Genomic DNA, 22,662 nt, shown 5'->3' with positions numbered 1-22,662 from the left:
CAGTTTGTGAAAAAGCATAAGAGGATTTATTTTGGTAAACATGGAACTCTTAGTCAGTAAAAATTATCCAGCGATATGTTCTTGATCACTTGCATGTTGTAGAATATTATGAAAGTTGCCTCTACTGAACAGTTTGCCCTGTTGATTTGGTCTGATGTTAGGCAGTCATTTCAGGATGACCATTCACAAAAATTGCACGTTTTTCAAAATATTCTGTTAAATTGAAAATATGCTTTGTAACAGGATCACCACAATTCAGCCTCTTGGTTGCTTATTCCACAAACACTGGGATGTGTTGGATCCTGAAAATAAATTCAGCTTCTTGATGACTGTTCCCTCAAGCCTTTTTCTGTGACCTAACTTTCTTTGATCAGACATTCGATAAATGCTGTTTTTTTTTTTTTTTTTATTTAACAATTCACACTTAGCTCTTCATAAAATTATATCCTTTCAGATCTTACACTAAAATATGCAATGCTGCATTTTTAGGATATTCATTGTGTTACTTTAACAACAATAGCATACTTGAATGTTTTGCAGAAGTGCACATGGCAGAAAAATAAACCACCAGAAACATTAATGAGGTATCACATTGATATGTTTATTAAGGTAAAAGTAAAATATGGCAGCTCAGGATCACCATTTGAGTCTTACATCCATTCGGCGTCTCAAGATAACATAAAAAATGTAACAGGATTATACCAGCACAGCAGGGGACCCTTTAGGATTTGTTTTCACCAAAGGAGATAAAAATGTTTAAGCATATAAGGTTCGGTGATATAAACCCAGATTTTCAAAGATGGAGTCACAAGGCTAAAGAATGCATATTTGCCATATGATCTTGGGCTTTGTTTATCTTCTCATATTTAATATTTGCTTTGTATTAGATGTTTTTTCAGCAATGCCATCAATCTGGGTTATAGTAACTTTGTGAAAACTTTCTAAGAAAATACATCTTGTTTCCTGGTACTGGTTTTGCAGGCTTCTAAGGTGGACATTTTTAATTCATTTTCAATATCATATATCATGGTTTATAATGTATTTTCAGGAGTTTAAGCTGAATTTTTGTTTTCTTCATTTTAAATGAATTATAAACAGAGAAGACAAAATCTTTTCTTTTAATTGTCATTTTCATTTAAAACAGAAAATTATCCTTTAGTTAGTGCCTCAGCAGAGGTGATGGTAAGCCTCACTGCAATATGAGCTACAAGTACATGCCATTGATGAGGTAGTCCGACTCCTCGGATGTAATGGGACGGGCTTTCTTCAGCTTTTGCCTCACAAGGCGTAAGCGACAGCCTGCCATTAGCAGAAGAAGGGCTGTAATTGCTAGGCCAAGAGCCAATGGTAAAACTGCACCTAGGAAAATGTTGAAAAGAATGCTGACAGTTAATAAATGTGAATATTGATGGGAACAATAGACAGCTATATATTACACTCTTTCTGTTGTAGGCCAACTATACACAAAATGTGTTCTAATAAGTGCAATCCCTGATTGCAAAATGATGCACAAAAGATGAAATATATGTGGTTATCAGAAGTCAGATGGAGTTTGAGGGTTTGGAACAAAGATTACTTCAATATGGAAACAATAAAACCGAAAAAACAATATTGTGGCTCTTTAATGTTAACCAGGTGTGTCAAGGCTAAACGGCGGAATCCTCATGTCTATTTTTTTTATTTATTTCTCCTAGTGCTAGACTGTTTTACAGACAGACTAATGTACATATTTCTTATGCCAAACACCATGTGAGGTTTACCACCTGTTGTCTGAGTACTCCATTGTCCTCCCACAACCAATCAACCATTGTGTTTGGTCAACTGGCAACTGTGAATTTAAAACATCCCACAAGTGCATCCTGCCATAGACTGGTATCCATTGAAGGCTGTACTCTTTAGTAGGCTGTACCTCCTTACAACCTTGTAACTGTAAAAAGGAAGTTATCTTCAAAAGCTGAGCCTGATTTTACCCAAACACTTACAAAGAACAAGGATTTGCAGCAGCACTGCCTGTCATTATAAAGTCATATCCTTTATATGGCTGTTTAATTCCCAACAGAAAATAGAAAGTAGGGCAGAGCCCGATTTTATGAGGCATCTAAGAATTGCTCCTAGAAGTCGCACTAAAAATCAGGACTATGATAAGAATTTGTCCTACTTCACTGTAGGACATGAGAAGTGTGTGTGTGTGTGTGTGTGTGTGTATACACTCACCTAAAGGATTATTAGGAACACCATTTCGCCTTCAGAACTGCCTTAATTCTACGTGGCATTGATTGAACAAGGTGCTGAAAGCATTCTTTAGAAATGTTGGCCCATATTGATAGGATAGCATCTTGTAGTTGATGGAGATTTGTGGGATGCACATCCAGGGCACGAAGCTCCCGTTCCACCACATCCCAAAGATGCTGTATTGGGTTGAGATCTGGTGACTGTGGGGGCCATTTTAGTACAGTGAACTCATTGTCATGTTCAAGAAACCAATTTGAAATGATTCGAGCTTTGTGACATGGTGCATTATCCTGCTGGAAGTAGCCATCAGAGGATGGGTACATCGTGGTCATGAAGGGATGGATATGGTCAGAAACAATGCTCAGGTAGCCCGTGGCATTTAAACAATGCCCAATTGGCACTAAGGGGCCTAAAGTGTGCCAAGAAAACGTCCACCACACCATTACACCACCACCACCAGCCTGCACAGTGGTAACAAGGCATGATGGATCCATGTTCTCATTCTGTTTACGCCAAATTCTGACTCTACCATTTGAATGTCTCAACAGAAATTGAGACTCATCAGACCAGGCATCATTTTTCCAGTCTTCAACTGTCCAATTTTGGTGAGCTTGTGCAAATTGTAGCCTCTTTTTCCTATTTGTAGTGGAGATGAGTGGTACCCGGTGGGGTCTTCTGCTGTTGTAGCCCATCCACCTCAAGGTTGTGCGTGTTGTGGCTTCATAAATGCTTTGCTGCATACCTCGGTTGTAACGAGTGGTTATTTCAGTCAAAGTTGCTCTTCTATCAGCTTGAATCAGTCGGCCCATTCTCCTCTGACCTCTAGCATCAACAAGGCATTTTCGCACACAGGACTGCCGCATACTGGATGTTTTTCCCTTTTCACACCATTCTTTGTAAACCCTAGAAATGGTTGTGCGTGAAATTCCCAGTAACTGAGCAGATTGTGAAATACTCAGACCGGCCCGTCTGGCACCAACAACCATGCCACACTCAAAATAGCTTAAATCACCTTTCTTTCCCATTCTGACATTCAGTTTGGAGTTCAGGAGATTGTCTTGACCAGGACCACACCCCTAAATGCATTGAAGCAACTGCCATGTGATTGGTTGATTAGATAATTGCATTAATGAGAAATTGTACAGGTGTTCCTAATAATCCTTTAGGTGAGTGTGTGTGTGTGTGTGTATATATATATATATATATATAAAGCATCCTACTTTTACTACCTGATAGGAGTATGACTTTGCATTTGAGAATGAATGATGTCACAATTTTACAGCAACTTGTGCTGCAAAATGGTACAGATGACTACATTTTGTAGTATCCTTGAAAATTATAATGACACTTTGTAACATTACGGCTTCAATTCTAAAAATAATAAGAAGATAATAATAGAAGAAAGGAAACATAATTAGGATACTGTGCTTAGCTGCATCTCATTGTTGCCACTTTAACAGTATCATAATACTATAATGAGACCGAATGTGGCACATTACCTGCATTGTGAGGGAGCATCATTTACAGAACTACTGCCATGTTGCGCAGCTTCCAGAGGGTGATCCAGCTCACAGGACCCGAGTAGCTGGACCAGGCCAAGCTGGGGACGCCCATGTAACATCTGGCTGCCGCAGATAGAGGGAGGGACTGGACCGCGTGTCTGCCTGGGGGGTTGCCAACCAGGATCCTGAGCTGTTCTGTCGTGTGGTGGGTGCTCCCTGACCTGACGTGAATGGAGATGTGAAGACCGAAACACACACACCGAATAAAGGCTGATAAAGGCCACGCTATTTAACAACAAATGATCCACAGCTGTCCTTTCAGAAAAATCTCCTACCCTCTGGTATGGCTATGAGAAACACCTTGTTACATAACAGTTACTGAAACAAGTCATGGCTATAACTCCCAATGCAGTGTTCTGTGCTGGGCCGTCCCTGTCTCAATGATCCCCCATATCTTCTGCAAAGCTCTATTTATACAATGCCTCAAGAGTCTTTGCCTGCCTACCTGAACCTTCTCAGGTTTTAAAATGTTACAGGGGTTCATGGACTGCAATGCTCAGCTTACCTGTGCAAAATTTCACTTTCAATCACCCATCCAGCCCTGCACACCTTCTGGGCATTAAAATTTACTTCAGTGACCACCTGCGTGTTCATACTATGATACTGCTTGTGATTCACAGATGCATGCTCATCAACACTTGTGATTTAATGTGCAGAACTTCAGCTTGCTTTAACGTTGCTTCATCTGGAGTGGCATATTAACTCACAGTGTTGTAAGGGCGTTCAAAGTTTGGTGCAACATTTGAGAAATAGTTGGCTGTGAAATACAGAAATCGGCACTATTGAAAAGCTGCATTTTACATATAATGTTACCAACACTTTCATTTTGGCAAACAGTACATGGTTTCCTGCATTGATAAAGTGAACACGTAATGTACAAGAGTTGCTAGGGATGGTATTCCCAACTCTGTCAAATCGGTATATTTTAATGAGTTCATTGTTGTCCAACGTTTCCAAAACATTTTGCCTTTGCCAGGATGCACATGCCCGTCTCTGTCATCTGCTAGAATCTCGTAGAGAGCCAGAACAGCTCAGAAACTCTCTTAAAAATTGGTGAGATTAGAAGTAGTTTCCTAAATTAGGAAAATTGATGTTTTAACTCCTGCCTAGAGGACTCAGATTTTTGGACCCTTTTCCGCTTGGCCTTCATTTGCTGATGTCCAGTGGTCATCATGTAAAATTGATTGTATTTGTTCCCCCACCTAACACATACATACATACATACATACATACCAAACCTCTAAAAAGAATAAAATCAAGATTACTACAATAGATAGGCAGTGTCCAACTTCCTGCTTAAGAAGCTGCATGAGTGGTTGCTGGTTTGTGCAGAAGTGAGCAGATGGTGCTCCTCTGTATATGATGTTGCCTGGATGGGCTCCAACTCCCTATGATCTATCCTCACACAAGATTAAGCAAACAAGTAAATGAGTCAATGGACTTGCACAAATGTGTTGTGAATAACATTACATGAACTCATAAAAACTGCAGATTTAAACTAAACAATGTTCAAAGTATACTCTTAGTGCAAGGAATTATATTAAAAAATAGGAACAGTACAGTATTTTTGCAAAAAATAAAAAAAAAACTGCCTAACCATCTGCTGTTGCCTGTTTATGTAAATATGCACTAGAAAATGCGAGCCATGTGGCAGACACAGCGTGGAGTGGCAAGGTCCATAACTGTTTAAATAATGTAGTGCATTTATCAAAAATATCTTCCACTCTGCATAAATGATGTAACGGTGTATTGCTGTGATGTATTGATGTAAGCTTCTACCCCCATATGTTGACCTCTGCTGCACAGAGTGTTACTCTTCAGGTCTCAAATGAGCCAGAAGCAGAAAGTTATGAAGTGGATGATGACCTTTGATGATGCCGAGCTTGACAGTTTGTGTCATGCAGGGTCTGTGTAATCAATGCTGTAGAACTTGAATCACAAAATAACTAAACAATCAGAAATGTCCAAAATATACAGTATAAGGAGCCAAAGTAGCAGGGAAAGTAAAGTGAGAATCTTGAAATGGCAAGGAAACTTGGAATTTTCCAACTATAATCTCACAGTTGAACAACATGTGTAAAGAAGGGATTTCCATTGAATGCTAGAGGAGACTAGCAGTTTGAGTGAATGGTGAAAAGCACTTTCAGATTTTACTTTGCACCAAAGGCAGTTAGATCATATGGGCTGTCACACACAAACAGATGCCAGAAGTACGTGACAGCCAGTGTGTAGATGTTCAGTCTTCTCTGTCATTACTGGCACCTCTAGGAAAGATCAGTAAAAAGGGGTATAATAAAAATCATGTTTCGAGAAATAACCTTACTCTTGCACTACAAAAATGAGAGAAATATTTGATTGAAGTTTATTCTGATAAATAATAGTCCTTCATCAAGAAATAATTATTTTTAACAAAACCTCATGTGCCACGATTATAGATACCCTTAGAAATTCTTATGAACTAAGTGTATCTGAATCATTTTCTCAATATATAACTACCTTTTTTTAAGTTGAGCACAGTGTGTAGAAACTTTCAAGCAGTAATCTGTGCCTCTGAGGTAAAAATATGAGGGGACACAGATGCCAAATCCCCCTTATTCATTCATCAACATGGGAAAGGTAAGAAACAACACACAAATCAAATAACACAAAAGTGTGTTGACCTTCATGAGTCAGGGGATGTCTACAAAAAAAAAATCCTGCTTGCCTGAAAGTTCCCTTATCTACAGTCAAGGGCAATAATTAAACAGTTCAGCACAACTGCAGCTGATACCAACTTGCCCAGAAGAGGACACAAGTTTATTTTGCCCCCACGCACAGTGAGAAGTATGGTAAAAAAAGGTTAAAGAAAAATCTGCAAAGATAAGTGTTCTGCAACATTTTGGGTTAGCCAAGTCTTTCAAAACTATCATCAGACATCACCTCCATGCCAAAAGATTATTTGGAAGGCATGCCTGAAAAAAAATCTTTCCTGTCATTCCACCACAAACTTAAGCACCTGGAGTTTGCCAAACGCTACTGGAACCGTATTCAATGGTCAGATGAACCAACAATTGAGCTTTTTGGCAACAAACACTTGAGGTGGGTTTAGCACAAAAAGAAGGATTGCTATATTGACAAGAACCTGAACCTCCCTGTCAAGCTTGGACATTTTGTGATGTTGGTGGGGTTGTCATTCCTCCAAAGGCCCTGGGTACCTTGTTAGGGTATATGTTATCATGGACTTTATGAAATAGCAGGAGATTTTAAATTTAAATCTGGCTGTTTCTGCCATGAAACTAAAATGGGGTTGTCGTTGAATCTTCCAACAGGACAAAGATCCAAAATACATGTCCAAATCGACACAAAAACAGTTACAGGGACACAAAATTAAGCTGCTGCCATGGCCATGGTCAGTTCTTAGACCTAAACCCCTTTGAAAACCTGTAGGGTGAATGGAAGAGGAGAGAGCATAAGAGAGGAGACCTAGGACCCTGGATAATCTGGGTAGATACTGGTCTCAGATTCCCTGCTCTGTATTCTCCAACCTTGTAAGATGTTAACAGGAGAAGACTTTGTGCCGTTTTAATGGAAAAAGTAAGTTGTACAAAGTATTAAACGCAGGGGTGCCAATAATTGTGTGGTTTTGTTAAAAATAATTGTTTCTTGACAAGGAATTCAAGCTTGGATTTCTCCATTTTTTCTGTGTAAGATTAATGTAGTTCAGCTAAAGATGAATTTTCTTATAATTTTTTTTACTCATATTTATAAGGGATGCCAATAATTGTGCAGGGGACTGGTAGTTGTGCCTGACCTACCCAAGGACAGAGTATGAGGGGCCGTTGAGGCCCAGCAAAGGGCTACTAGACCTCACTGAATACCCGTCACTTTGGAAGCCATAACTAAGAAAGCTGGGATGATTACATCTCCATTCGCAGTCCAGAGAGGGAGAGTCTCGAGCCTTGGAGAGGTTGAGATGGCCGTAATCAATGGAGATGAAAATTGATGAGGGTGAGTGCCTGCGTTGTACTAGAAAGGTGGGCAAGGGGGTAAAACACCCCAGCAGGTACATAAAGTCTAAGAATCCTGTGATAAACTAGGCACTCTAAACTTCCCCAGTCAATTATTTTCTTTTATACATTGTTTTCTCCCTATGATCGTTCCTACCTTGCTAACTGTACTATAAATAAACACTCCTATTTTGTGTCCTTGATATCACACCAGGTATGGAGACCTACAAGGAGGATGCTGTCTCATTTACATCTTATTCAAACTTCAGTTCTACATCAGTATGCAGTAATTCTTTAACTTTTACAGCCAGTTAATGAGCAGAGTTTACAAAAGCTCTCGACTCTTACCTGACTCAGGCAATGGTTTATCAGCTATTTTCTGCTCAGCCTTTGATAAAGAAGCTTTATTTTTCTCATTAACATTTTCTTCATCTGGAGAATTAACTGTTGGAAAGGGAAATATTAGAAAAAAAAATCAATAGCCCAAAATAACAAAGATGCAATTATTACAGAGGAGGACTAAAATTCATTTTAAGAATGGTGACGATTAAAATCTTTATTTTAAGGGTTTAGCGAGGACGTCGATGCAAAGATCTCTACCAACATTCAAATGCTAACCAAAAATCTTAAAACCAAACCTCCATTCTAAACCAAAGATAAATGAAATTCAATTTTGTAGGACTCAAGTCTTACCTAAGTTGCTAACAATTTCGCCATCTTATATTTTATGGTCTCTCTGATGTTCAACTAGCACATCTTTCACATGCCTAGCAATGAGGCAGCATCACTGTGACAGAACACACAAAACGATGGCCTAATGACATCACTGAAATAATGACAAAGTACGTACTAATGGAAAGTGAAATACAAACATCTTGTAGGTGTGGTACCATGGGACTGATATTCAGATAGGAGAGTCCTCCAAGTTTTTATTCATTCAATGTGCTACTGTGGACTGTCAGCCTGAAACTTCTGAAACCATCTTCTTAAAGTTCCTTGCTGGTGGCTGGACACTTTGTCTATTCTAGTCCGCATACATATTCAATCAGGGAGAGATTCTGTGAGGGTGCTGCTCATTGGGGTGGATGAACAGAGAACACTGACTTGCATAGGCAAACATCTGCAGATGCTGTTTGCTGGAAGAACACATCTCTCATTTCATGCAGAGACAGGACTGAGAGTAGCTGGGTGATGTGCCTTTCTTAAACACCAAAGCAAACGAGCACTTTAGTGATAGCACGCCACCCTGTGAGGCTCAGTTTCAGCCCTGTGTGCTGCAGGCATTTACACAATGGATGTTGCTAGTCTCTTTTATAAAACTTTGCATGGACTTAAGCATGGAAATTTGCATATGCCAAAAAAATCTGATTTATAAAACCTTATTTGCCAGCCTTGTGTTAAAGGATGACAGGCAGATAATCAGAATGCACAAGTTAGTAAAAACTGTTTTTGGAACCATCTGGTCTTGGCTTTAATACAGAGATACTGTAAGCCAGAAAGTACAAGTGAGAAGAGTTTGTGCCTGCAGACATCCTGTCGCATTTCAAGAAAACATTTTGCTAGATCAGCTAATAAAGAAACAACTGAGCAAGACGAAGTAAATAATCTTTTATAAACCTGTGCTATCTGTGAAAGCCTCTCACCTTCTGTAAGCCTGCAGTGAACACGGGTTAGTTAAACCTCTGACCACTTGAGAGCTTCACGGCGCACACCATTCAAATTCCTCATTTCTTTCTTTCTAAAGTTGTTAATGTATTTAATGAATTAGTGAAACTTTGTTACCGTCCAGCAACCTACTTACTAGGAATTGGGCTTTACAGTGACATACAAAAGAAAGTACAATATATGAAATCATTTGAACATTAAATGTAACAGCAATAAACCAAACATTTTAAGGTAAACATGAAAGAGGTGGTTTGAAATTTAGAGAACACTGACTGACCATGGAGACTGCAGTACTAAAGAAACTACTGGCATAGCTAGCTTCATGGACTTAATGGTGTTCTCTCATTTGAAATATTAAATAAGTATAGCTCCTCTGATTCAAAATATTCAGCTCTCGAATAAAATCACACCTCTTCAATACCTTATTTCATAGTAAACTATGGCGATCATATCCCAAATTTACTGAGTGGGCATTCCCTACTCAGTTCCTTGTGGCTTTCATATACTGTACTCGGCATTGCCATGTGACTGAGATGAAATCAAGCACTACAGGACAGAGGGGTTAAGCCTACATTTTTTTTAAAAAAAACCTTATTAAAATTATTATAAAATGACCTTAAATATTTTTTTGCTTTCCTTAACGGACTCAACAGATCTTGAATATTTAAAACTTTAATCTAAGCAAACCTTCCTTTAATGTGTTTTTTCTTGCAGTAATTCAGTATTACTTAATGTTTTTTAGCTCCCTTACAACTGGCAAGCATTTGTTGGATGACATACAAAGTTATGATAAACTATTGACTGAGTTTTCAGTCTTATTATTTTCTACCAGCAGCAGTACTGAGGATAAATTCCAGTTCCAAACTAACATTTTAAGAGTACACTATGCAGATAAATACTATATAGTAACTAAATAGTAAATACATATCTGTGAATTTTGGATTTCTCATTAATCCAGTCTTACCAAATTCTGTTCTGCTAACAGAAGTAGTACCAGTGATATTCTTCAGTGAGGCTTCCCCTGAAAGCAGAATAATTTCAAGTTTAATCATTTTTAAAAGTATATACATACATGCATGATGAAAATGATGGTACTTATCTACTGAGCTCTTCAACTTTATTTCAATTGACATTGTTTTCTGATTTGTATTTCAAATGTAATACACACTATAATTTAAACTGCTTAATTTATCAATAAACTAGGGGGCTTTGCTCACCCACCCCCCCTAAGGGTGCACTATGCTCAAGCCACTTTGTGTCTCTGCCACTCGCGTTGTCAAGGAGGTGGGTGGGTGGGGGCTGAACACACGCTGAGGAGATGTGGTCTGATCAGCTGCTGTCTTTCACCTGCTGCTGCCGAGCTGCGTGTTCTGCTTATCGCGCTGTGCATCGATAACTTAAAAGCCTGTACAGCAGCTGTCCTTTTATCTTAATGCCTTGTCTCGCGGGACATCAAATTGTCTTCCAAGAAGATCACATATCATTTCCTTCCAAGCCTTCCAAGATTTTTTTTTACAAACAGAGAGATAATGTTTACTTTGTGTATTTGTACTTGATTAGGCAAGTTAGTAACAATTACAATTTATTATATACTGATCTCTTAGCAAGTATGAGAAATATCCTGGCACTCGGAATTTACATCAAAGCTGAACACTTTTATTTTCTTACTACAAATTCAAAGTCTAATGGTTCAGTGCATGAAGTTCACTATTATTCATTGCATTTTTTAATCTAGTTTATCATTTATCTAAGGAAGGGGTATCACTTGGGCTGTCTGTACTTTTATTGTATAATGTGCATCCCTTAATCCACTAGGTATCTGGACCTTATCAAAATTATGGGACGCAGACAAACAACAGCTGGCAGAGGTGAACTCTGTAAAGACTGTTCATTTAGTACAACTTGTATGTCACTTCTTCCCAAGAATATTTTGTTTTAGACATTTAATTTACTAATGACTCACATAATGCTACAGTTCTTGCTTTCCTATTTTACATTGCCATATTCGTCTTTGCATACTTATTGATGGTTTCACATTTGACAATTTGCTCATGGTAGCATAAAAATAAAATTAATGATAGTATATACCCAAATATTATTTAACAAAAAAAATAAATAATGGTTTTTGTAGATTAAAGAACCACGGTCCATACAAATCACTGCTTCTGTTTCCTGCTGAATCCTGGGCTAAAACTAGCACTTTAACAGCAAGAGCACCAATCACCTCATTCCATCTTAAAGACTAAAGCATTACTATTGTGAGCATGTGAGAGCTGCAAATCTATGTACTTATATGTAAGTTCTTTTGCTTATAAAGACACATTCATTTTGTTCCAATGCAAAATCATTTACAGTGTGTACCCAACCATGACCAAATCCTCAGTTAATGCTAAAACACAAAAATATGATCTAAGCTGTGTAACACTTGCTAAATGTATAAAATCATGGCGTTTCAGAAACAAAAGAAGTCCAGTTTAATTCCTCTAAAAACATTACAAAAGTACAATACTACAATGGGTTATCTTGTGGTATACTTTACAAACACATATATATCTACAGTATATATATATATATATATATGCAGTAATCCCTCGCTATATAGCGCTTCGACTTTCGCGGCTTCACTCTATCGCGGATTTTAAATGTAAGCACATCTAAATATATATCACAGATTTTTTGCTGGTTCGCGGATTTCTGCAGACAATGGGTCTTTTAATTTATGCTACACGCTTCCTCAGTTTGATTGCCCAGTTGATTTCATACAAGGGACGCTATTGGCGGATGGCTTAGAAGCTACCCAATCAGAGCATGTATTACATATTAACTAAAACTCCTCATTGCTATAAGATATGCGTCCCGCGCGGAGCTTGATTGTTTGCTTTTCTCTGACATTCTCTGCGCCTGACGGAGGGGCTGTGAGAAGAGGTGCTGTTTGCACAGAAGCTGTTTGCCTAGTAGATACGGACGCACCTCTAAGAAATGCCGCTTTATCGCGGTGCTTTCGGCATATTTAAAAGCACAAAAGCACACGTATTGATTTTTTGATTGTTTGCTTTAATCTCTCTCTCTCTGACGTTCTCTGCGCCTGACGGAGGAGATGTGAGCAGAGGGGCTGTTTGCACAGAGGCTGTTTGCTTAGAAGATACTGACACTCCTCTAAAAAATGCCGTGGCAAACTTAAAAGCACAAGTATTGATTTTTTGATTGTTTGCTTTTCTTTGCGAGCTCTCTCTCTCTCTCTGAAATTCTCTGCTCCTGAAGAGAAGATCTATTTGCATTCTTTTAATTGTGAGAAAGAACTGTCATCTCTGTCTTGTCATGGAGCACAGTTTAAACTTTTGACTAAAGGGTGTTATTTCATGTCTAGAGGGCTCTAATAATGTTAACAGTGTGGGAGAGTTTATAAGGGCTTAAAATATATAAAAATAACTATACAAACATATGGTTTCTACTTCGCGGATTTTCACCTATCGCGGGGGGGTCTGGAACGCAACCCCCGCGATCGAGGAGGGATTACTGTATATATATATATATATATCTTTACACACACTTTTCTTGGTGTTTTTGTGTTACTCACTGCAGTTTACAGTTTTACTGTGCTTTACTTTACCTTCACTGTATTTTTAAATGTGTGATGCCCAGGTTCCTGCAGCTAGTAATTGATAATCATAGACTGAGTTGGACTAGGGAAAATATGGACAAACAACAGCAAAAATTTGCGCATAATTGTCTGTGTTTTTTAGTTTCACACAATCAGAGTGCAAAAAGTTCTAAATAAAAAATCGAGGATAAAAAGTGTCAAGTGAAGAAGTTAAAATCAGCAATAAATATTGGCAATAAATACTCCATAAAACCAAGGATAAAATAAGACCACCAGAATCACTTTTAAAATCTCTTGTCCAGTGTTCTCTCATACATTCTAGTTTTGCTCTGCTCACCCACCTTCAAATATACTCTGTAGGGCCGGGACCTTGGTAAAAACAGTCCACTCAACTCCTGGCCCAGTCAACATCCCTTTAGCATCTGCCGGGACGCATAGTGCCTGACTCCGTCTTGTCTGCACTTTTGCATCCTCTGGATTCATAGGAGCCCCTCCTCGACTCAAATCCCAGTCTCCATAACTGAGCCGATGATGTCTCAATGTTTCACCTCAGTCTCTGCAGGATCCCTAGGATCCCTTCAGTTAGTTTGCCGCTTGACATTGCAGCAGGAGTGATCTGGTTCACCAAAGGAGCAGCTCTCATGCAGCTCTGCCACTGGGTTTCCCAAACTGCTTCGCCACTTTCTCTCATCTCTGACTTTCCACTGATTCTGTTGTCTCTGCTCCTTTTCATTCTTCCTGATCTCTACTCAGCCTCCCTTTATACTCCTATAGGTGTATATGAGTCAGTGAGGAAATAGGAACCAATTGTGCATTCATGTGCAAGTACGACTGGCCCAATCTCCCAGTTAAATACCCTTGGGCTGCATGACCATGCACATACATAAAGCCTGAGCTGCACTGTTTTTATTGAAAAAAAAAAATAAAATAAACTTTTTTCTGCCACAGACCCCTTACTCACTTCACTCCAGACAGTATTTATTATACCAAAAAATTCAACTGGATTGAGTCAGAACTGCTGTAGAATCAGTGGCAGAGGCCTCAGGGTACTAACACAATGCTCCACCAAAACAGAAAAATGTCTTTCTGTTGGCCACAAATGCAGCATATGAGTTGGCTACTTGGCTCTGACATATTTCAACTCAGTTTATACAGATGGCCAGACCAGAACCCAGAACCCAGACCATCTCTAGCCTTACCCAGTCCAGTTATCTTATGGGTCTTCATGTACAGTTTACTTAAACACTAACTGAAACAATATGAAAAGGCCAGACAGGCTTTCTTTTAGAACAGTATTAACTTCTTGCTAAATTCTCAAAATGTTTTGAATTTCTCCTTTTAGGAAAATCTGGGTGGCACGGGGGCGGCACGGTGGCACCGTGTGTAGCGCTGCTGCCTCGCAGTTAGGAGACCCGGGTTCACTTCCTGAGTCCTCCCTGCATAAAGTTTGCATAATGTTCTTCCCGTGTCTGTGTGGGTTTCCTCCAGGTGCTCCGGTTTCCTCCCGCAGTCCAAAGACATGCAGGTTAGGTGCATTGGCGATTCTAAATTGTCCCTAGTGTGTGTGTGCAAGCCCTGCGGTGGGCTGGCACCGTGTCCGGGGTTTGTTTCCTGCCTTGTGCCCTTTGTTGGCTGGGATTGGCTCCAGCGGACCCCTGTGACCCTGTAGTTAGGATATAGTGGGCTGGATGATTTTTTTTGTCAGGTTTTACATAATACAAGACATCATTTTCCCACTGAGTGATGTTGGATAGGTTAGAATTCTTCCAGCTGAATAGGATAAGACAACATGCAACCAATGTAATGTAGTATATCACAACAGAGTGTGTGTTTTATAATCTAAACTCATCTTACTCCAAATAATGTAATTAGAAGATCAGGTATAACAGTAAATTCAACACTATCTAACAGATAAGCACATCATGTTTAAGTATAAGCATTGTTTCCCAAAATAGTTCCAGTGTGCAGCATTTCTAAAACATTAACTACAGATGCAAGTACTTGGTAAAATCAATTGCGGTTAAAATCCTGTCCGGAACAGATTTTAGTTAATTTCAGTCAAGATAGAGAAGTGCTACATACCATCTTGAATTGAATTACATAGCTTTTCCAAAAATGTATGTAAATTGCAGAATTCTATTCCCTATTAGAGGTTCTAAATGAGAGGACCTTTTCACATTATTGCCCGACATTGCCAAGGGGTGCACACCCTGAAATTAGTTGATAGAGTCTACTTTTGGGAGGAATGTAACACTTTATTCTATAGTGAGATTGATCTATATGACGCATATTTTAAAAAGTCTTTATTCTTCTTTGAAAATATTTTTTAAAGGAAATTGATACATAGTAAATTGTCATTTCTAGCTAGTATTAATTGAGCTAATTTAAAAGACATTTTTCTATTAAATTTGACTGGACAGCCATCTGCCTCTTTTCTGCTTTGTAAAGAATTCACAGCATCTGGGCTCCTCTTAGCCCCAGCTCCTCTATGATATGGAAGTGTATTGACCTGCATAATTCTGTATTATCATGAAATTGTCACAAGCCTGACCTTCATTAAATTTGGATGTAGATACAGACATATAGCAGTCCTTCATTATGTGATTAGTTTATTTTCTCAGCTAAAATCTTACTAGCATGTTCTCCATGCTCATAACAAGAATGGTGTGACTTAAAAGTTAGTTGTTTTACTTCTCTCATGGCCAAGAGATTAAAGTCTGTAGCAAGATATTAAATTCTGCATGTAATGAGTTTTTTTTTTTTTGTAAAGTATATCATTGGGATATTTAGCATGTTTCGATCAGTCTTAATACTTTGAATTTTATTTTTGTGCAAAAATTTAAAAAAAGTTGAAATATGCTTTTAGTGTTTGCCACAGTATTCCCATAGACATCCCTGGAGGTATTTTCATCTCTATGAAATTATCAGTCCAAGATTAAATGAATTTAGCAAAATCTTCATCCACTAGTATTAAAAGGTCTAGTCACCAGTAGTGAGTCGTATTAGTGAGGCATTATGCTATGAATTCTGGAATATGGTCACAGATAACAAAAATATATTATATTTTTAAGATGTGAAAGTAGGCAGAAGTTTCTAATAACTATGATATGCTCATGGGAAAAAGGGGTATGATTGGGAAGCCTCCATTTGTCCAAGATGTTATGAAAGGCAAATTATTGTGGTTGTTTCCAATATTGCTATCAGTGTTTATGTACATTATGTACAGTGTTTAATACACAATTAAAATCTCCTGCCTCTGTAAGCTTATATTAACTCATTTTAGGAATTAATGTGAAACTTTAAGTATTAATTTGTTATACAAATTCAGTGCATTTATATTTCCTCGTGACAAATGAAGTACAATCTATTTCTATTAACCATTACTTATTTAGTTTCAGAAGTTTACCCACCATCATAATTTTGCACCCTTTATAGTCATTAATTAATTAATTGATTGATTGATTAATTTAAAGAGCTAGGTGCCAGGCTGAGGAGCAGAACTGACAAGGTAGTCTTCTCCGAAGTTGGCCTGTGACACGCACCAATCCAAGTTAAGACTGAGGAGATTAGAAATCTTAACACCTCAAGGTACTCAAATCTTGGTGTAGGGTAGAAGAGTAAAGATTTATAGGGCATTCAGACTACTTTTGGAACAAATAGGTTAGTCGAACATTGTTTAAACTATGGGGAGAAGGGAGTTTAGGACAGGCCAGGTTTAGAAGTATACATAAAGGAACAAACAACAGTGTAAAAATAAAAATGCATAGTAATGTAAATTCTAATCCAACATTTAAATGCAAAAGAAAAATTAGTAACACATTAAAAATTGCTTGCCTTAACGCAAGATGTATCAAAAATAAAACAAGCAAGTTGGAGTTGTATATACCGGGAGCATAATTATAATATTATAGCAGTAACAGAAACCTGTCTAAATAAAATAGATGTGGATGAATATACCATAGAGAGACAGACCTTTTTAGGAAGGAAATACAGAACAGAAAAGGAGGCAGGGTTGCAGTTTACGTCAAAAAGAATTTAAACGCAAGTCTTCTTCAATTTAACATGGAAAGCATTAGGGAAAAGGGCTTTATTTTAGGAGTGTGTTAATAGGCCATCCAATACATACAGTAGTTTCAACACACATCTTTTTAGTAATATTAAAAAGGCAAGTTCACATGGGGATAATATAGTCATGGGGGACTGAAACTACACAAATATTAACTGGGATAACCTTGCAAATAGCAGAGCACAAGAGTTTTTAGAAGTAATCAGCAACAAGTTTTTAACACAGTATGTTAAAGCACCAACGTGGTGAAGCCTGTCTCGATTTAGTATTTTTTAATAATCAGGATGGAATTGAGGGTGTAGAGGTGATTGAACTACTAGGGTCAACTGATCATAATATAATACAGTTCTCAGTGTCTTGGAAGAGTGTTGATGCAGTGACTAAAAAAGTTCAACTTTAGTAGGGCAAATTTTGAAGAAATGCAGCAAAGTCTAAGGTGGATAAGCTTTTAAGTGTGGTGATAGTTGAGGAGTAGTATAACAGGTCTAAAATGTTTTACTTGTAATGCAGGACAGGTACATACCTTAAATTTGAAATTAGTAGGAAATTTAAAAAAACTGTACTGAGGACAATCATAGATTGAAATATAGCAGATAACGCAAAAGATGACCCAAAGAGATTCTTTCAGTATTTTAGTTGTAAGAAAGCAGTCAAGGAGGAGGTGAAGTACATCAGGAATAATAAAGAGCAAAAAAAAAAAGAAGATATATATATATATATATATATATATATTGTGGAGGACTGCCGGCTTCTCATGCCGGTCCTCACCCCCAGAATCGTGCCCCGCGGTCCAGCAGGGCCTTATGGACTTTGTAGTATTTATACACAGCCCTGCTGGATACCTTGGGGGCCACCAGGAGTTGCTGTGGGGGGGCTTATGGGCTCTTTTATGCCTTATGACCCAGGAGTACGTCACGGTCACATGACGGGAAGGAACGACGTGCTCCCGGGATGAAGTAAAGGACTGATTGCCCTGACCCGGAAGGAATAAGGAACTGTGGACTGATGGGACAGGAATACCTCCGGGTCAGGGGCTATAAAAGGACTATGGCTCAGTCCAGACACTGAGCTGAGCTGGGAGGTAGAGGGGGCGAAGTGTCTGAGCGAGGAGGAGAGTGTTTTCATTGTGTTGTTGTGTGATTTATGAGTAGTGTGGAGGGTGCTTTGTGCACAGTATTATTAGGTAATAAAAAGTCTGCGACTTTTATCCAGTGTCTAGCGTGGTATCTGAGGGTTCAAGGGAGCACTAGCGCCCCCTACTGCCACAATATATATATATATATATATATATATATATATATATATATATATATATATATTACATATATATATATGAACAGTAAAAAAAAAATAAATAAATAAAAGCAGTAAAAAATAGAATTATGTGCTCCTTAAAATTTTAATTGTATACCTTGCTCTTTTACACATCTGCTGATGCAGTCAATTTCTTGTAGAAAATTGTTTTGATTGCCTTTGCAGCCCCCATAGATGAAATGCTGGCATTTTCCAGAAGAAGCATCAAAATACCACCGAGAAAAGATACCTTTGCAAGGACCAGTATCAGGAAGAGCCATGCAGAGATCTGTTGAAAAAAATCTTTGTTAAGATTGCTGGTAGAAGAAAAGGTCTTGCTGTTTCATATGAAGCCCTGATGAAAACTACAACTAAAAGAAGCTTGTGTTAACACGTTTTATACATGCTGCTTAAACAAGGAACTGAATAGTAACTAATTAAATTACCCATTTTAAGCATAACCTTGTATGGCAAAGAATATGTGGAGTGAAATGTGAAGAATATTGAATCAAAGTAAACACCCCCTTCACATTTTTGCTAATCAAGTGAATGAGAATCATATAACTCCTTCATACGTAATGATTCGGTTTGAATGCAAAATAAACAGTGAATGAGAGTATCATGCAGTTTGTTTGCGAATACTGATCCAGTTCAATAATCAAGTGAGAATCAAGCAGCTTGTTTATAGGTAATGATTTAGTTAGAAATATCAATGCCTGGAGCAGTCACTGAGCTATATAATGAAGTATGAGTTAGGATTCATATGAACAATGTAAAGTTAAAAGCGACAAACAATTGACTGAAATTAGAATTTGACATTTTTGATGTTGTGTGTCAGTTGTGTGTTTCTGTAGGTTAATTTTTGAATGCACAAAGTTATACAAAACACATTCGTATTTAAAATTCTGTTTATACATAAAAACTACTCCAAAATTAACTGCACAAAAATATAATAATGAACATATAAACATGCTCAGAGAATCAGGTGAATCACTAATTAGATGGGCAGAATTTGCACATGCACTTTAAACATACTGTACTTGCAAGACAAAACATAAAGATGACATCATGCATTTGTTGTGTTGTGCTGAACTCAATGAATTGCTCATGCCTGCAAATGCATTCACATGATTCACTTTAAATAATTCCTCAAAACTAGTCATTTATTCACAAATTGCCTATCAATATCTATTTTCTGAAAGAGGAAAAAAAATACAGATAAATTTTTGCTTATTTTACGTGCAAGTAAATTTCTCATGATAAAGAAATAAGTAAAACCTCTTAAGCCCTCCACAATAAACACAGTGACTGATTTTAAAATGCAAAATGTTTCTATACATTTATCTCCAAATGATTGGGGAAACAGGGCAGAGTCCCCATGTGAAACAGTGAGCAGTGGCAGCTCTGCGAGATGGAAGTATATACGATCGAAGATTAGCCTCCCGTGAAAGTCACATGATGTGATTTAGTGATATTTGGTTTGGTCCTAACATGAAACTGCAAGTGGGTATGTTGCTGGCACTCCCAAGTTGAAACTGGAATAGAACTGCTCAGAAAAATAACAGGGGGCAGACATTCAGCAGACAGCATCCAGGTATTATAACAGAACCCATGACACTTGAACTGTAAAATGACACTCTGTGGTGCTACAAAGTTAAATTCTGAGCAAACACATCATTCTGAATACAGTCAAAACTGTGACACTGTATTAATAGTGTTCTGTGACTTTTCTAGGAATTCCTCAACTATGTGTTTTCTTTTTTTATAATAAATAATAAACAATCTCTGCATGTGACAGCAAAGCTTATGTTATATTCTTAATTAGACAGAGCTACAGTGACTGAAGGGAGAAAGAATGTTTAATGAGAGAATTTCATTATTTTAAATGGTAACACCTCAGGTATAACACTGTATTTAAAAGATAAACTTGGCAAACAACTGCAGCGCAATACAGATAACAAAGCTTTTTCAGTGCTGAATTCTGGCAGGCTATTTTTCACTTTGCATTATTCTTAGTTATGTTAAGCTCATAGGAGTTGGTCTTACAATCCCATTGTAACCAGCAATCATTCATGAGTAGGGTGAAAGAGTAAGTACTACACTGGAGTCATCAGGTGGGCTCCCCCCCTCCTTGGTGTTTCATTGATAGGACCAAAACACTTTCAGAGGGCTCAACAGTAATAAATGGCATTTCAAGTGCACCCCAATACGACTTTATCCCTCCTGTTAGCTGATGGTCATCTTGTCACCAAGCTTTGTTCCTTTCTGTTCAGCCACAGCCAGTCCCTGCACGTTTCTCCAGTTCCTCAGCAGCATCTTCCAATGAATTGATGGTCTGTCGGAGGGTCTGTTCTCTGACACCCCATCTCTTTCAGTAGGCATGTGGTTGACATGGCCACAAAACCCCTGCACCTGTATGTCCCAACCCTTTTGTTTTATTTTAACTGCTGTATCGAAATACTTCAGCTTTTTGCGTTCATACTCTTCACCAACAGCATCATCCAATGGCACCATTAGTTTTATAATAAACTAGGTCTTTTTTAAGGCTGACCACAGGATACAATACCAATATACTGTACTATAATACTAAGCCTTTGCTAGCAGTAGCCAAGTTGACTTAATGCTAAATAAATTCCAAGTTCAGTTTAGTGCATGCACATATATTATGGATTTGCTTGTACAGATCTCTCTTCACACGAATACCTACGTTGAGACATGCAAGATGCAATGTGAGTAACGCACACCAAGCAATGGTAAGCTAGATCATAGAACATAAGTAGTAGCTGATTGATATGGACGACCTAAACATACTTATCAACTCAGTAAAAAAATGCTGAATAAAGAAACAGATATAGGGTAATATATACTGGTTTAATATATATTAATTGTCACACATGTGCACACTGAGATCACCTGAAAGGCTAATGTAAAACTGACAATCCCACTCTGCGGCTAGATGGGGTGGTCATGCTAACAAAATCTCCTTTCGCCTTCACAATTCCAAGTGTTACCCTGGAGACGATGCCTAGCCCTGCCCTGACACATGTTCCTAGCTTTGCCCCATCTGGACTCGGTCCTCTATATACAGGCAGTCTGCCAAATGGAGGTCATCATTGTTCCCTCGATTACAAGAGAAGACAGAGTAACCCATCAGATGATATTCTTAAAGCCTCAGAATATGTTAGAACAGTGCACTTACGCCTCTTTTTTATTTCTTTTTTAGTGGCAACCTTATTAAATGTGGTTTCACTGGGCTGATAACCCAATAATTTGCACCCATGCCCATTAAATTTGTGACATTGTACATATACTATTATACTAAAGTACTATATACTGTATACAGCTGATAACTGTTAGGAAACAAGTACTCCCACTTTTCTTGAAAGATTAATGTGCAAATCACTTCTTCACACAAAGACAATTATCATAAATGATTTTACCATAATTTAATGCTTCCTGATTCATAACTTAACTGATTCCCATATTCAAAAGAGACTGTATGTATGTATACTTATGTAAAGTTAGATTATTTACATTATTATGAAAGTATGAATGTTCTAAACATACTAAAGTATCTATCTATCTATCTATCTATCTATCTATCCATATACTGTAGTTAAAAGGCTCCTCACGATCCTGTATTAAACTGAATGGAATAAGAAAATGAAAGGATAAAAGATGGGTGTCGGTATAGGTTTGAAGTGTGCCAATGTGATCTGTGAAGTTTACACCAAATACATTGTTATGAGGCCATAAAGCTGAAACCATGCAAATTAGCTAACATAGACAAACTGCCTGGGAGAGGAACAGAAACACATGAAAACATGACACAGGCAGGCTATGTAGAAGTACTGATGTGTCCTGATCAATATATGGCCTGGCTCATGGTCTGTAAAAACTATGAGTTATTAGAACAGATGCAAAAGGTCCTGTGTTAGTCTGAGAAAAGCAAACATCAGGTTGCAGTTGCCCATATCTGGCAAGGTTCATAAAAAACTCAAGTATAATACAGCGGGAGAAACTATCCCGAAACTAGAAGCCACCCAATGCTGCCAACACTCTGCCAGACTGGACATTCATCAGCATTCCCCACTGAAGAATTGGATGATGACTGCCCTGTTCTCTTCGACCTGGATAATTATGAACAAAACATTATACTACATTGTATGTGGGAGTGGGAGCTACATTTTAACACTAGAATGCCCACCAAATTTTGTTTCCCTTGATTACCCTATTTTTCCCAACACACGCAAGGAA

General features: G+C 38.0%; 1 protein-coding gene across 2 annotated transcripts in view; it reads right to left on the bottom strand.

The window, feature by feature from the left end:
* Positions 1 to 580: 580 nt before the first annotated feature.
* Positions 581 to 22,662, bottom strand: part of lrp11 (low density lipoprotein receptor-related protein 11) — a 61,725-nt gene continuing 39,643 nt past the window's right edge. For both annotated transcript variants that reach the window (XM_039747502.1, XM_039747503.1), the window contains 4 exons: positions 18,524 to 18,694; positions 10,410 to 10,466; positions 8,129 to 8,224; positions 581 to 1,359 (listed from right to left, as the gene is read on the bottom strand). In XM_039747502.1, the coding sequence (XP_039603436.1) occupies positions 1,205 to 1,359; positions 8,129 to 8,224; positions 10,410 to 10,466; positions 18,524 to 18,694 (479 nt within the window). In that variant the 3' untranslated portion in view covers positions 581 to 1,204. The remainder of the gene's footprint in view (positions 1,360 to 8,128; positions 8,225 to 10,409; positions 10,467 to 18,523; positions 18,695 to 22,662) is intronic.

This window comes from Polypterus senegalus, chromosome 3, assembly GCF_016835505.1.
Source record: "Polypterus senegalus isolate Bchr_013 chromosome 3, ASM1683550v1, whole genome shotgun sequence".
Lineage (NCBI taxonomy): Eukaryota > Metazoa > Chordata > Cladistia > Polypteriformes > Polypteridae > Polypterus > Polypterus senegalus.
Note: the sequence above shows the minus strand (reverse complement) of the source record. Positions and strands in the feature narration are given on the sequence as shown.